The sequence below is a fragment of the Trachemys scripta genome, chromosome 4 (genome assembly GCF_013100865.1).
Source record: "Trachemys scripta elegans isolate TJP31775 chromosome 4, CAS_Tse_1.0, whole genome shotgun sequence".
Taxonomy (NCBI): Eukaryota; Metazoa; Chordata; order Testudines; family Emydidae; genus Trachemys; species Trachemys scripta.
The window spans coordinates 10,250,886-10,267,436 of NC_048301.1; the positions used below are offsets into that span (position 1 = coordinate 10,250,886).

A 16,551-nucleotide genomic window follows, 5' to 3' on the forward strand; every position below is an offset into this window, starting at 1 on the left:
ACTATGGAATGCACACAGCCTGACTGTTAGTCCAATGAGTCACTGGAAGCGATTACCTACCTTCCACTTGGCAGACTGTATTAAATACTTTAACAGTTATGTTTTTGGAGCGTCAGACTGTTTCCTACCCAAAAAATCAGAAGTATTCTAACCCCAAATAGTGGAACTGTCCTATATTTACTCCCCTTTATTACAGTTTAGCATTTACAGCACAGGTTTAGCAAAGTCACCCATAACTTTCTACTTTTGCCACTGGCATGACTGCAAAGACCTCACCCGAAAAAGCAAACTGAGTTAATATTGCATTGACAAGAGTCCTTGCTCTAGAGTACAACTGAGATGTTAGCTACTACATTTTAAGTTTGTGGCTTTGTAGCCACCTTCCCTCTCGGAGTCTGTGGCACCCCCTTCTGGCAGGGGCAAACAGCAGTAGGTCTGGACTCTGGCACTTTGAGTGTGGACACAATAGTCAATAGTTTATGGCTCTCAGCTTCCTGGCTGGGACAAAGAACAACAGCTGTCTCTGAGCTCTGGCCCTCTGGGTGGAGCAGAGCAAATAAACATTTTATAGCCCTCAGCCTCCTGGCTGGGGCAAGCAATCAACCAGCAGTCTCTGATGCAGGCCTTCTGGCCTAGGCTGAGTACAGTATGTAGCCAGCCCTAGAGGTGGGGCAGTGGCAGGGCGTAGATGTACCCAGGCCCACCCTACTACACCAGGTGCCAGCTCAGGGCCGTAGCAGTGGCGGACAGTCCCATAACTGGGTCAGTAGGGAAACACTGCCTCGTGCCCTGCCAGCACAACTGGACCAAGATCTGGTTTCCCTGAGCTACTTCCTACCTAACTCTGTCGGCATTGCTCCATCGCCACCAGGCTCTGTCCTGCAGTGCTGCCTCTGATGTCTCCCCGGGGCCTTTTGCCTCTTGGGTCAGTAGGGCATCGGTCTACTCCATGGCCAGTCCTGGGTCTTGCCCAGGGTGTGGCTCTCGGGGAGTTGTCCACTTCCTTCCCCAGTCCACCTGCAACTGAGCTGTAGGGCCATCCTCTTATACTTCCTGACCCGCCCTTACACTTCCTGTGAGGGGAGCGGGGCAGATTTGCCTGCACCCACCCTGGGGAGTGTAATGGTCCCTCCTGGTCAGGTCCTGAGGAAGCCACTGCCTTATTACAGGCTCTCTACCTACTTTAATTCTGAGGCCTACTCTACACTAGAAGTGCAATAGCGGTGCAGCTACACTGATGCAGCTGCATTGCAGTAGCACGTCTGGTGAAGACACTATGCCAATGGGAGAAAGCTCTCCTGTTGGCATAATAAAACCACCCCAGCGAGAGGGGGTGGGCATGTCGGCGGGAGCTCCTGCCGACATAGGCCTAAGCACTGGTGTGGACAGCACTGTGTAATTTATGTCGCTCCAGGGTGTGGCTTATTCACATCTGAGCGACATTAGTTATACCAACATAACTGTAGTGTAGACAAGCCTTAAGAGATGGTATGCCTTCGCTGTGGTTCTCTGTGCAAGAGTCAAGATTTCAATTCCTAGTCCCAATTCCTTGGGCCAGAAAATGCTAAACTATAGGTCACTACTTGCCAGTTAATTGGGGATGGGGGTGAAAGGGTGAAGACTGTTTTTTGAAAGGAGTTCTCTAATATTACTGGTTTTATTTAGAGAGGAAAAACTGAATGAGCAGGGCTTCAGGAGGCATAGTAGCCTTATACTACAAATATTCTATTTGGAACTGTTCAAAACGGTTACATGTTAAGTCTTAGAGCAGACTTTTAGGAGTTGCACATACCTTGATGGCTCTTTTGCTTGGGATGTTAACTGGCTGCCAACCATTCTCTTGAAGTTTACTCAGGTTATCAAATTTTTTATTCACATCTTCTACCTGTTGAAGATCCAAGAAAAGACTGCTGCAGAACTAGGTTTACAGCTGCATAACTTATTTCAATCAAATGTTTTTTAAGCATAAAACAGGTGGTTTATTGGGTATTTAGGTACCTTTACATTAAAAACATAAGAACGGCCATACTGGGTCAGACCAAAGGTCCATCTAGCCCAGTATCCTGTCTTCTGATAGTGGCTAATGCCAGGTGCTTCAGAGGGAATGAACAGAACAGGTAATCAAGTGATCTGTCCCCTTTCACCCATTCCCAGCTTCTGGCAAACAGAGGCCAGGGACATCATCTCTCCCCATCCTGGCTAATAGGCACTGATGGACCTATCCTGCATGAATTTATCTAGTTTTTTTTAACCCTGTTATAGCCTTGGCCTTCACAACATCCTCTGACAAAAAGTTCCACAGGTTGACTACATTGTCTCAAGAAATATTTCCTTTTGTTTGCTTTGAACCTGCTGCCTATTTATTTCATTTGGTTATGCCTAGATTGTGTATTATGAGAAGGAGTACATAACACTTCCTTATTTACTTTCTCCACACCAGTCATGATTTTATAGCCCTCTATCATATCCCCTCTTAGTCTTCTTTTTTCAAAGCTGAAATGTCCCAGTCTTATTAATTTCTCCTCATATGGAAACTGTTCCATACCCCTAATCGTTTTTGTTGCCCTTTTCTGTACCTTTTCCAATTAAGGATAGAAGCGGGCTGAACTACCAACAGATTCTAGTAGGAGAAATGAATCGCTGGCTCCCAGTTAACATAGCTGATGTGACTAACACTAATATACACACATTAGAGTCCAAGATACTTGGGTATTCAAAACAGTCCTTGTCACACTGGATGATCCAATGAAAGAAAACACTGGATCACCTTCAGGAAATCCAGCACCTAGAATTAAATTAGTCTGCTTACAGCCTACTGTTCACATGCTGAATTAGAAATAAAGAGTGACAAATTAAGTTGTGTCAAAGAAATTTTCTTAGAAATCATTAGGCTTAAGGGCTATGTGGAACACATTATTGTGCAACAGTACCTACAACGGCAACACCCAGAAGTGCAGGCTCTCCGCTAGGCAGGAAACATTTTTTAGTGTAGAGTTGTTGCAAGATTTGCTACATCTCTGCCTCCTTTCCTAGATTTCTTCTCCTAGCCTGTTCAGTCCCTGCTCTTGACATCCTGAGACTATGAACACAAACTTGTACTACAATAGTACCATCTCCTTGGCTCGTCTTTGAATCTGGTAAGGAGTTTGCTGTCCCTGGTCAGTCTGGAGTTACAACAGTTGGTCCGTCCCTGGTGAACTGGTTCTCTGAGGTAACATGCATCTGATTCCACCAGTTCTCCTCTCACCTCTCACTCACAGCATGTGCAAGTGACTGAGTAGTGAGGGAGAACTGGGCAGAGCTGGGGATATTTTTACACCAAGTTTGTCTCCACAGCACCCTTATGCTTCCTCCTAGGTAAAGGTTTTCTGCTGCCTTTCCAGCAACCAAATAGGTGTGTGTAGCATATTCCATTCTTTCAGCATATACAAAGTTGGCTGCATTAGCCAAAGCTTTCTTCCCAAGTGCTTGTGACTTTCCAGGTGGCAGACCCACCCATTTCCCTGAGAAAATCCAAGGACACACTCCAGTTCCCTTGGGTGGTCATTGCAAGCTAAATACATTTTTGCCTTTTGATTTGACTAGTTATAAATTTGCTGGGTTAAAAAAAAGGACAAAAGAAGCACTAATCAATTCCAGTTTAGGAAAGGTTCATTTTCCCCCAGGCTCAAATGCATTTCACTACTGCTCTCTGAAACACATGGAAGATGTTCTTCCCCAATTCTCTCAGAAGATTTAGTCTAATGGTAACCTATACACTGTAACACAGCTGTGACCACACAGTCACAGCTCTGTTACAGTGTACAGGTTACCATTAGACTACTAAACCAGCACCTATAGTTTTGTTTTGTGTACACAGAATACATTAGGGTCTGAAAATCTACAAATGTAGCCTCCATAAAATGAACACAGTGGATTGAAAGAAGTTTCACATGAATTTCGTAGAGGTTCTGTGTTTTGTTGTAGTTTAACATTTTAAGTGCATACCTGAAAACTAACCATATCCCAAAATCCATCCAGATCTGTGCATGTCGTCTCCTTATCACCCCGTTTAAATTCACAGTTATCCACCAGTCCTTCAAACTGTTTAAACCTCTCTGCTATGAGCAGTCTCGTTTGACCAACTGTTGTCCGAATGAGATCTTTTGCTGATGATAACAAGTTAACAGTTGAAGATACACATTAAAAGAACATTTCATTCCACCGTTATTGTGGTTTAATCTATTTATGTCTAATAGTGTAGAGTGCCAGAATTCGCTTCCTGTATAACCTGACTTCAGATTCACTGCATCCAGAGCAATGTTTCAAAACCGCTCATATGGAGCAGCAGCCAACCACCGTGTACGCAACTCTTCTAGGCATGCTAGATACTTTTAGAAGTAGCACAACCTCCAGAGATCTTAAAAGAGGAGATCTGACTATGGCATTGGACTCATGTTCCCCAAACAAGAACAGTTACTCTATGTTAAGTCTTAAATTTGGTTTAAAAGCTATTCTATAGCTTGGCTATGTTTCATGGGTTTTTTTTTGTTTTTGTTTTTTTGGTAAAAAGGGCAAAGTTTGAAAATGACAAGTTGTTTTGGTGGACAACTCCATTTACTTTGTTAGTGTCAGTAAACTGCATCCTAAATCTCATGCTTCAGGGTTTCAGCTGGCTACCAGAAGGAGACAAGAATGGATTCCCCCCACCCCATAGCTATTCTGGGAGGGTTTTTATTTATCTTCTTCCTTTGAAGCATCAGAAGATGGCCATCGCTGGAGATGGGACTCTGTGGGGTGGCCAGAGCTCTGAGGTGGCACCAAGCACACACACTCTCTCTCTCTCTCTCTCAGGTGCTTGGTCTGCTAGTTCTGGCTTAAATGATCATGCTTAACTAATCACCATATGTGAGGTTGAGAAGGAATTTCCCCCCCACATCAGATTGACAGAGATCTTGGGGTTTTTTTGCCTTCCTCTGCAGTATGTGGGTGCAGGTCACTTGCCAGGATTATCTGGGTACATCTCACTTAATCATTTTCCTGCCATCATGGGGGCCTCGGTCACTGGTGTACCTCAGTCCCTCCTAGTCTCTGCCTGTGGCTCTTAATAGTCTAGTGTCCTGTGGGTTGTAAGACTGGTCTCATTTCGGTTGTTGGGTTAATGTGTGGATGCTAGGTGGGGTTGGTGGCCTGGTGCTATACAAGAAGTGAGACTAGATTACCCAGTGGTCCCTCCTGGCCTAAAACTCTGACACGCTATGTGAGCTTTAATGCTAACATTTAAAAATATTCTGGACAAACTCTACACTTTGCCCAATACAGTTTTTTCATGTGTCTCAACCAATGCAATTTGGCCCATACAATCAAAATAAATTATGCTTTCTCCCCCCCACACACCTCCAGTGATCAGACAATATAGGGTTGGGATGAAACCCATTCCGTTCCCTACTACATGTTTGTTCTCTTACCATCCTCTGGTATGTCCAGTTCAAACTTTCCATCCCACTGGAGACAGTGTGACATCAGCCTCTCAGTCTCAGAGGCAAGAACGTTTCTTAAAAAGAAAAGTGAGATACCCAACCTCTGTTATATTTTACAGTAAAATTTGATCCTCCCTAACTGACATTAGTACTTTTGCAGCTGCTGGTGTTATCTCTTAGTCTCTTACTAGGAGGGAAAGATTTCTTCTTTCTGCTCTAGAAGAGGTTTGATAGAATATACCAGCAAGCTATAAAAGCCCAAGCAGCCAGTCTTGGAGACTGATAAAAAGAGAACTTTCTCCACTCACTCTCCTAGAGTTAAGAAGACATTAGTCTTCATCACTTTAAATTCTGTTTGTATTCAATATGTATATAATACAAAGCACAAAAAGAGAATAGTAATTAACATCTGCTTGGTATATATAGGAAGATAAAGACACTGATCTATTCCAAATTAATATTTAAGAGATGGTTTGTCACTGGCTTTAAGAACTCTAGGAAAGGCCAGTATGAGAGTTAAACATGACTCAGATTATCCAGCTACCAAGAAAACCTCTTACTATTGATGTTGTTAGAGTTTAAAGTGACTTATTGAGTTTGTGTTTTATGGATATTCTAGTTTTTAGTGCTCTGTTCTGAAGTCTTGTTAGCCAGGTAAGAAGCTAATCTTAACACAAACCTGAAATAGGGAACGTCATGATCTGTTTCTCCTGCTTTGGTTTCAATTGCGGAGATATCTGCAGACACTGGACTAGTTTCATGTGAACTCTGCATAGCATCTTGCGTCTTGGTTGAGGCACATTCTGAAAAATATATGAAGGATATTTGATCACCAGGACACTGCACTTGACAAACCAGGAAGAGAGGATCACATGAAATGTGAAGCGCAATACTATACCGTTCTTCACTTTCAGTGAATTTGTACCAATTCGCTGTTCTTGAGAGCCTTTATCAGTCCCTTCCTGAGCAGGTGGAGCTTGACGTTTTAACAAACACTCTTTTCTTGATTCTTCTTTAGAAACATTACTAAGGAATAGAAAAGTTAGAAACAGTTACTTGGCATGCCTTAAAATGGGCTAACATGGCCAATAATATACTACATTACAGGAACAAGGCATTTTAAAGGGCAGTTAATCAAATCTAAATGTTTGACTTCTCAAGGCACACATGTTTAACTTTTTACTAAAAAGCAAAAAGTGTGTATTTCATAGCATATATCAAGAGACCGCAGAGAGTTCTACTCCTAAAGGCACATGATTATAGACCATGGTTGCCTTTACCACTACACAGTCAAATATAGGCTTGGTGGGTAATGATCAGAAGTCATTGCATTAAATGTCAGATATCCTTCAACTGACATGCTGCTACAGTTTAATATTAGACAGGTTTCCACAGCAGAACTGCCATTGCAATTTGAATCCCCTTTCATCAACAAAGTCTAAGCTGTAATGGAAGCAAAGTCATTAGAAGAGGGAGTTCTTACGCTTCAATTTTCATAGGGCTCCAGGAGAGACAGGGTGTCAAAAATGCATTTGCCCTGGAAGGAGTCATGGGTGTAACTTTATAAGTTGTTAAACCATCTAGGGGCTGAAACACAAAGTTCTGAGGAGCAAAAGAACATGTTCTCTGTCTCACTGGAACTGGAATGTGTGTCACCGGTATGTTTTCCTTTTCTAGCAGGGTCTCTTCCTGATGAATTTCTGATGTTGGATTTTTAGAGTTACTGACAGAGACTTCAGTTAGTTGATCCATCAAAGTATTTCCTTCCATTTCACGTTTATGTGCCTGTAACAGCACAAGATAGACAAAGCAAACATTCAAACCAGTTCTTATAGTAGAAATAAAGTTGAGGTTATTGTCACTTCTATTTCAACTTTAGTCCATATTACTGCAAGTACTACAGGACTTTCATTAGCCCGTTTGTTTATAAGCCGACCCTGCCAAGATGGATAGGTAAAAATAGCAAAAACTGTATGACCCTTTCATAAGCCGACCCTATATTTCAGGGGTTGGCAAACTTTGGCTCCTGGCCCGTTAGGGTAAGCCGCTAGCGGGCCTGGACGTTTTGTTTACCTGGAACGTTCACAGGCATGGAGCCCCTCAGCTCCCAGTGGCCTCGGTTCGCCGTTCCCAGCCGATGGGAGCTGCGGGAAGTGGCGCCACAGGGAGCTGAGGGGCTCCATACCTGCAGATGCTCCAGGTAAACAAAACGACAATGTATTAGATATTCAATTGAATGATTCCATAGAGTTTAAAATCATCAAATTTTGGTGTAGACCCTTTTATAAGCCAACCCCTGCGCTTTGATGAGTCACTTTTTATCAAAAATATTTGGCTTATGAACGAGTACATACAGTAAGTACTATATTTATATGCCAATTGATTTATTTTATAATTATATGGTAAAAATGAGAAAGTAAGCAATTTTTCAGTAATAGTGTGCTGTGACACTTTTGCATTTTTATGTCTGACTTTGTAAGCAAGTAGTTTTTAAGTGAGATGAAACTTGGGGTACACAAGACAGATCAGACTCCTGAAAGGGATACAGTAGTTTGGAAAGGTTGAGAACCACTGCTCTAGAAGACTAAATTTAGATCTAATCCTCCGTAAAAAATGGTTACATACCTTTCGTAACTGTTGTTCTTCGAGATGTGTTGTTCACGTCCATTACACAACAGGTGTGCGCGCGTCGCGTGCATGGACATCGGAAACTTTTTCCCTCAGCGGCTCCCAGCGGGCCGGCAGGGGTCCCTCCCCCTCCCCGCCAGAGCGGCACCCCGCTCTAGCGTATATATATCCCTGTGGGCCCGACCCTCCCTCGGTTCCTTCTTGCCGGTGACTCCAACAGAGGGGAAGGAGGGTGGGAAGTGTAATGGACGTGAACACCACATCTCGAAGAACAACAGTTACGAAAGGTAAGTAACCGTTTTTCTTCTCCGAGTGATTGTTCACGTCCATTACACATTAGGTAACTCACAAGCTTACCATTGGAGGAGGGTAGGAGTCAAGTAACAATTGATTGAAGCACAGCCCTACCGACCACTGTGTCCTCTCTGGTCTGATGGACTGTGAATGTATGCACCGACGACCAGATGGCCGCTTTAAATATTTCCTGGAGTGGAACCTGCGCCAAGAAAGCCGCCGAGGATGCTTGGGCCCTAGTCGAGTGAGCCCTGATCGCCGGGGCTGGTACTTTGGCGAGCTCATAGCATGTGCGGATGCAAATGATGATGATAATCGTTGAGCCAAGATAGGCTAGCCTTTCATTCTCTCCGCAATGGCAATGAACAGTTGTGCCGACTTGCGGAATGGCCTGGTCCGTTCCAGATAGAATGCCAAGGCTCTACGGACATCGAGGGTATGCAGGCTGCGGTGGCTTGGGTCCGTATGGGGTTTGGGGAAGAACACCGGTAAACAAACATCCTGCCCCATATGAAATTGTGAGACTTTAGGGAGGAATTTGGGGTGCGGTCTCAGCTGTACCTTGTCCTTATAAAAAAAATGTATAAGGGGGCTCCGAAGTGAGGGCTCTCAACTCTGATACCCTCCTAGCCAATGTAATGGCCACTAGAAATGCTACCTTCCATGAGAGGTGCATGAGAGAGCAAGAGGCTAGGGGTTCAAAGGGTGGTCCCATGAGTTTAGTTAGGACCAGGTTAAGGTTCCATGTAGGGACCAGCGGGCATGAGTAGGGAAACACCCTTTCCAGGCCCTTGAGGAATCTGAGGACTGTGGGGTTGGAAAATACCAAAAAACCCAACTCTCCCAGGTGGAACGCCAATATGGCGGTCAGATGCACTTTAATTGAGGAGGGGGCGAGCCCTTGATGCTTGAGGTGCAGCAAGTAGTCCAGTATTGATGGGATGGAGGCCGGCAGAGGCTGTATGTGATTAGGCTCGCACCAGTAGGAGAACCTCTTCCATTTGGCAAGGTAGGTCACTCTTGTGGAGGGCTACCTACTACCAAGGAGAATTTGTTGGACCTGGTGGGAGCACCTATTCTCCGTAGCGTTTAGCCAGAGAGATTCCACACCGTGAGATGTAGCGACGGTAGGTTTGGGTGGAGTAGGCGAGCCTGGTCCTGCGTGATGAGGGGTAGGGCAATTGGGGCGGTCGATGACAGTTCCAGCAGGGTCGTAAGCCAATGCTGGCGCGGTCACGCCGGTGCGATAAGAATAATTGTCGCTTTGTCCCTGCGGGTCTTGAGCAGGACCCTGTGGATGAGTGGGAATGGTGGGAAGGCGTACCTCAGGCTCCCGCCCCACTGAATCGCGAAGGCATCTGCCAATGAGCCTGGGCTGAGGTTCTGGAATGAACAAAACCGAGGGCATTGGCTGTTGTCCTTGGTGGTGAAGAGATCCACCTGGGGAAAACCCCACCTCTGGAAAATTGAATGCACGTCCTTTTTCAGCGTCCATTCGTGCATGTGGTACGACCTGCTGAGGCGGTCTGCTAACCCGTTTTTGGACCCCTGGAAAATATGCTGCCACCAATTGGACTGAGTGGGCTATACAGAAGTCCCATAGGAGGAGCGCCTCGTGACAGAGGAGCAGCCACAACAGTGCAGCTGTGCTGCTATTTGCGAAGACAAGTCCATAGATAACAATGCCTGCTGATTTACAATGCATATTTGTAATGGTAGTCATGTACATTTCTTACCCTCCACCCCCGGCAAGTCCAGCCTCTTAGATTCTTTGTTCTTGGGGGTGGATTCATCTCTCCCCTGCCATGATCAGTCATTTACTGCTGTTACTATGAGGGAGTTAGAGGCTGGATGGGAATAGAAGCAGTTGAATCCCTCCATGAGAATGTTATAGCGCTTCTCAAAATGCTTTGCTGTAGGTGGTAATGAAGCTGGGGTATTCCTCAAGGACTTTGCAAACTCCAAGAAGGCTTAGTTTACCTGGAGAGCCCTCCTCCCGGAGTTGACACCTGGAGAATATCCAGCAACTTATGTGTCTTCTCCTGCATGAGCTCAGCCTGAATGCCCAAGGCAGAAGCCATACACCTCAGGAGATCCTTAAAAATCTCAGGCACAGGTGAGGAAGAGTGCAGGGCCAATAGAAGCTCTGGTATGAGAGAATCAGTCTGGACCAGCTCAGGAGGAACGAACTCAGACTGTGCATGTAATAGAGATAGCTCACGATGAGAAACTGCAGCCAGAATCGGCAACCTTGCCTTGGACTGCATCAAAGAATGCGATTTGGCAGACCAAGGACTGTACTAAGGATTCCAAGTAGGCAACTGGGAATAGGGATAAGACATTGGTGACCAGTAGATACTAGGGCAGGGGCCCCATCCCTACTGCGAGAATGGTGCCAATCTCTATACCAACAGTGATTTGAGGACGGTCATGAGGATTTCCAAAAACAGTGCTCCAAAGGTGAGTGAGAAGTGGAAGATATCCCCAAACTCTGTCTCGACAAGACCAGCAAGTTGTCCACTGGTAGAGGAGGAGCCATCCCCAACGAGGCAAGCAAATTACCTACCTCATCCAAAAACCAATATGGAAATGGCATCAGTACCAAGGATGAATTAGCAGTTGGTGCCTCCCGTACCAAAAGAGGCATCACAATTTCACACAATACTGAAGCAAACGAGGGAGGTACTGTGACACCCTGGCACCCCAATATTCACCACTGTCCTGTAAATTAGGATATGTTTTGTACAAAATACGCCTTGTGAGGTATCATTCTAAAAGTCTTGACTGCTAGACATTAATATCTCGTTGGATTGTATGTGTTATTGTTGTATTGTATGTGCTACTGTTGTATGTAAATTTTTGAAGTTTGGTTATGTATGTGTTACTGAAATATGTTGTGAGGTTGAAAACACCCACAAGCGGCCTTTTGGATACAACAGTAAAGAGGCCAAACAATATTAATGGCTTATTGAGGAAATGCACACAAGCACAAGGATTACCCCAGGCACTGTGTAGAATAGAAACCTCTCAGAGATCGTTCCCATAGTGTAGTGCTGTTTGACCCAGGTCACAGCAAAAGAACTTTCCAGCAAGTGAGACGATATAAAAGAGTGATAATATCATGATGGTACCTTACTCTTCCTACAACACCACACCTGGAAACACCTGAGGAATAAAAACTGAACAGGGGGGAAGTGATGGTCCCTGGCTACGGGACCCAAGCCCAGAAGTCTATCCAGCAATGAAAGAGCCTTGCAGCCTGAGACCCGGGAATTAGAGCCAGCTAGCATGGGCCAGACATGGGTTTTTCTTTGCTGTGCAGACATACCCAGTCTGTCTATCCTAACTACTATGACTCAATCTAAGCGTACCACTAAACTACATACAATAAAGGCCCCCAAAAACAGAGTGTGAGGTAAACTACCACATCGAATGTTCCAACTCTCGTGGCAGGTGGTGAAAAGGAACTGAGGGGAGTTGGGTGGCACCACCCTTAAATAAGCCAGGGAGAGGCTAAGAGTTTAGAGTACTGACCCTACAGGTATCACTAGGCAAAGTTCTCCAGCACACCTGAGCGGAATACACATCTGCAACCATCCTAAAAAGAATGTGTGATAGTTGGATGGGTTATTCTAGACCCCATTTTCAGTGGGTTAAACTTTTGGCACAGAAAGCCGACAGATATTTTTGAGATACTCAATCTGAAGATTATTTTTGGCAACTGCTGAAATTCTTTTCAGTTATATAAGCATGAAATGCTTGTTCAGACACTTGTTCACTCAGTTCTCAAAGATGGTTTTACTTAACTCTCAGTACAGTCTTCAGTGAGGAATGGAGTATTATGCTAAATTTTGAAGTGGTAGTTAAGAAACAAGGTACTCTGCATGCTGTTTCCTTATGACGCAGCAAATGAAGTTTTATGTGTGCATATAGAAGGTGAATATCTGCATATCCCAGATAAATGCCTCTATATTAATTTAAATTAGGGCTGATGACCAGTAATTAAGTCACTGTGGTTACACATGGTTAAGCAAGCAAGATTTGGCCATAGGTGTTGAAAATGCACAGGAGTATCTGAACCAGACAACTCCTCCAAAACATTTTGGAATACCAGGAGTTTTTGAAAGAGCATGATTACACTGTACATTTGATCACACAAACTACTTGAACATGCCATTTCTGTAGCTACATTTGTGTTTAAAACTCTCTCTCAATCAAGTATGATCTTGCAGGTACCAGTTAAAAGCCAAACAATAGTATGACACTCAAATAGATATTAACTAAGCCTCCCAAAAAGCCTAATAGGCTTGGCCCATAACAAAAAATTAGGCCCATTTATTTTTAAAAGTGTACATGCAGTTTTGTTCACAAATGCCACACAATAATACCTGGATGTGCATGCACAAGTCTAGGATTTTTGCATGCAACCCAACTTGCCTAAAAAACTACTGACGTGCATATAAAGCTCCATGTAAGGGTGCATGCGCTCTTCTATAAAAGCATAAAGCCAAACTTTTAATCTGTACATTGCTATAAACTACATATGCCAATTCTGAGAAACTGTTTTGGAAGTGTATGTATTTTCCTCATGAAATAAAGACCCTATTCCATACAAAGTTCCCATGTCTACTTAAATACAATCTCATCAACACTATGTTTATGGTAAAGTATTTTCTGATCAAAGTAGCAAGGGCAGTGGTCTTTTAAATAAGAATACTAAAATTAGATTAATATTGCTCACATCGAATATTTAAAGTCTGGTTGTAAGCAAAAAGTTCTGAAACTTTACAATGTGAAGAGTTAAGCCTAAATATATTAATATGAAAATTAAAAAAAAAAAAACAATGCAACCGTAGTTACAAGTTAACCTGCAAGTTGCAAGCAGACCAACAAAGACATGAGTCAAAGCAGTGGTCACTATTTTAGCTACAGTGCCTATATAGTACAGTTGCTTCTTGTAGACACTCCTGAATCTGTTAATATCCTTTGTTCAATTTTCATATTTACAAATATCAAGTAACATACCTCTACATTCTCAGCTTTGACCTCTTTTTGCTGTTTTCCTCTACTTGCGGTCTTTTTTTGTTGGTGGTTACCTAAGGCTGAACAGATTCCATGCCAATTAACACAGATAGCTTATTTATACAGCATCTTTCATCAGAAGGTTTCAAATTATTATATGACCATGAAAACACAAACAAGTAAAAAATAAAGCATATCACAATGGTTACAGATAGGGAGTAGTTAAAGAAAAGTTGTACAGTTTATACAAAAAGATGCTGTAGGATTTAGCAGCATGATGAGAGCCATGCTACCAAGAACTGATATCAGATTTTTTCCCCCCTCCAAAACACAAGATGTTAGTCTTTGAAATGATTTTTAGCTCCCTATAGGGCTAATACTGAAATATCTAAAGAATTATACTGCTCCAGCTTCCCCCAGATAAAACAGAACACTAAAAGTAAACACTGCAATATTTCCTTAAAGATTGAAGTGACATTGTCAAATAGTTTTGAGTCCAGAATTTGATCTACTTTCCTCTTGCCACATGGACATACTAGGATTAAAGTCATGCATGATTACTTAATCTTAGTCATCCATATGATCACAACAGTGGTAGTGGCCTGTTTAATTCAGGGGGTACATTCCATGCGTAATGGGCAGCATGAAAGAAAGTGTTACATTCTGACCGCTCTCTTGAGGACAAGAAGGGATAACATTATTAAACATTTCTCTCTGAGCCCCGAAGGTTGGGGTCCGACTGTTCTGGGCAATGTACAAACACAGATGGAGAGCAGCCCCAACATCAGACAATATATTTCTTTTGATTTCTGTTACTAGACAGAGATAATTTATAACCTAAATCTTTTAATGGTTATACAACCAACTAGTATGACATTAAGCCAGATAAGAAAAAGCACAAGTGTGCCAGCCTTTAATTAACATAAGGTATAAAAACTTCCATATTGCTGTATTTTCCCCCAACTCTGTCGGCTTTTGCATATTGAGTTAAACATTGAAATGGAGGCTGCAGTTACAAGATCTTCTTTCATAAGAGAAATTACTGATTTCCACATTTAGACCCTTCCTTTCTGTCTGTCAGTTTGATACTAAGTTTTCTGTGCCACCTCTGAACGCTAGGTCTTAGAAAAACTATTTCAGCTTGTACAGCTATGAATACCAAGAATATAAGAGTCTTACTGCTTCACTTACTCATAGTGGTAGCTGGCTTTGACATCTGTTTGGTCAGAGTAGAGGAGGTTGCTCTGGTGATTCTTACATTTGAGGCTGTAGGGACTTCAGGTTGCATCACCACTGCAAGGAATATCATAATTCCCAAGGCTATTTCACCATAACTTGCAAGGAGGCAACATTAAAATGATATTATCAATCAATTTAGGCCCAAAGTTCTGGTTTTATAAAAGCCAGTGGTAAATGCATTGGCATCAACACCGATGCAGGTTGCCAGACTTTTCTCTATGCTAATGCAGTTAGTGCTCACAGAGCACTGAGGGCAGAGATCAATCCTTGCATCAGGAGCGTGCTTTGAGTTGCCAAAGACAGCGCAAAGCCTCAGAATGTATTACGGCAGTATACATTAGAAACCCTTAGAAACCCTAATTGAGATCAAAGCCCATCGCGCTAGACACAGTACATATGCATAGCAAGAGTCCCTGGTCCTGAAAGTTTGCAATCCAAATGGACCAGACAGACAAAGAAAGCAAAAGTGAATATTATCCCCATTTTACAGACACGGAATTGATAGAGTTACTTGCCCAGGCTCACACAGGAAGTACAAGGCAGAGCTAGGAATTAAACCCAGACCTCCCAAGTCCCAAACTTGTGCCTTAACCACAAAGCCATCGTTCCTCTAAGAAGAAGTCTTTGAATACACTTTTCAGGCAAAAAGCTTTAGCCTAGGATCTGAGTAGATATAAGTTACTGATTTTTTTAAAAATAAATTCTACGTTTTTTAACAAAAATAAATCTGTTTACAATTAAATTTATGACAAACGATGCTAAGGCCTATATTTACTATCACCTATTAAAACCATTTAAATAAAAAATGGTCTGAATCTACATGCCCTTTCTACTACACACTTTAACAAGTTAAAGGCTGCTTTTTATAAGCAGAATCAATGACAAACATAGTAACTTTTGAGGTCAAGCTTTAAAAAAATGACGTAATATATGTCATGTATCAAAGTATCTATATCATTTTCCATCTTTATAATGGAGTCAATGTTGGTATTTTGTTTTTCCCAAATAAGAGTACTCTCCCCCCCCCCCCCCCCTTGTTCAGAAAAGCTTAGTAGGAATACTTTTAGTTTCACTTTTTTCCTTATGTATACAACACAGTTAAGGTGGTTTTATTTAATGAAAAACAATGTTAAAATGCTGTTTGTGCATGTTTTTAATTGAATTACAATTTCCAAATGCAGCTTGACAACTGACTTTTTACTCAGATTGTTATCTAGTAAATTATGACCTTTTAAGAAAATAACTAAAGTACTAATAAAAAGCATGACTAAAATCAATTATTTAAATCAACGTTTGCTACTTGCTGATTTAAATAATTAAAATCGGCAATTTACAACAATCCATGCTGGAAACTACTGAGATTTTTAAGTGAGTTTGAAAATTACACACAAATTATCTAAGGTATTTAAGGCACCAATATCACAGGGATATTTAAGGACCAGTGCCAATCCATGTCCCAATGCTATGACCTTTTAACCCAGTGTCCCCTTTCACATTCCAAACCATTTTACATTCCTACCTTTCTTTTTTTCAGTCACTTTGTCTGCACATATCTGTCTGCGTCCAGTTTGGGTAGGGCGCACACTATGCCCATTGGTAGCATGGTCAGCATAGATCTACAAAGAAGGTATATTTTGTGAAACTTCAGCTTTCTAAAAATAAGCAAGACTAATTCTTTCCCATCTTTCATAATTCCTTTGTATCTCTTCTAGAAAGCCCTGATTAGTGTCTCGTTGATTTTAAGTGTTTAAAATGAGAGATTGAGGTAACTGAAACAGCTCATTTTAGACACGTCTCTCAATTTTACATTATACTTCTGACCCTTTCTCAACTGGATGGGTGAAGAGTGAAGCGAGTCCTTGAACTGGGTACTGATTTCTGCTGGATTTTTATGCACATGTAATGCAAG

The 16,551-nt window shown here is 42.4% G+C and overlaps 1 protein-coding gene across 2 annotated transcripts in view; it reads right to left on the reverse strand.

Moving 5' to 3' along the window:
• The window catches only part of DLGAP5 (DLG associated protein 5), a 41,023-nt gene that overhangs the window by 14,481 nt on the left and 9,991 nt on the right, over positions 1–16,551 (reverse strand). For both annotated transcript variants that reach the window (XM_034769644.1, XM_034769643.1), the window contains exons 5-13: positions 16,162–16,258; positions 14,595–14,696; positions 13,407–13,483; positions 6,943–7,244; positions 6,358–6,485; positions 6,139–6,262; positions 5,448–5,533; positions 3,988–4,148; positions 1,793–1,885 (exon numbers count right to left, since the gene is read on the reverse strand). In XM_034769644.1, coding sequence (XP_034625535.1) covers positions 1,793–1,885; positions 3,988–4,148; positions 5,448–5,533; positions 6,139–6,262; positions 6,358–6,485; positions 6,943–7,244; positions 13,407–13,483; positions 14,595–14,696; positions 16,162–16,258 — 1,170 coding nt within the window. The remainder of the gene's footprint in view (positions 1–1,792; positions 1,886–3,987; positions 4,149–5,447; positions 5,534–6,138; positions 6,263–6,357; positions 6,486–6,942; positions 7,245–13,406; positions 13,484–14,594; positions 14,697–16,161; positions 16,259–16,551) is intronic.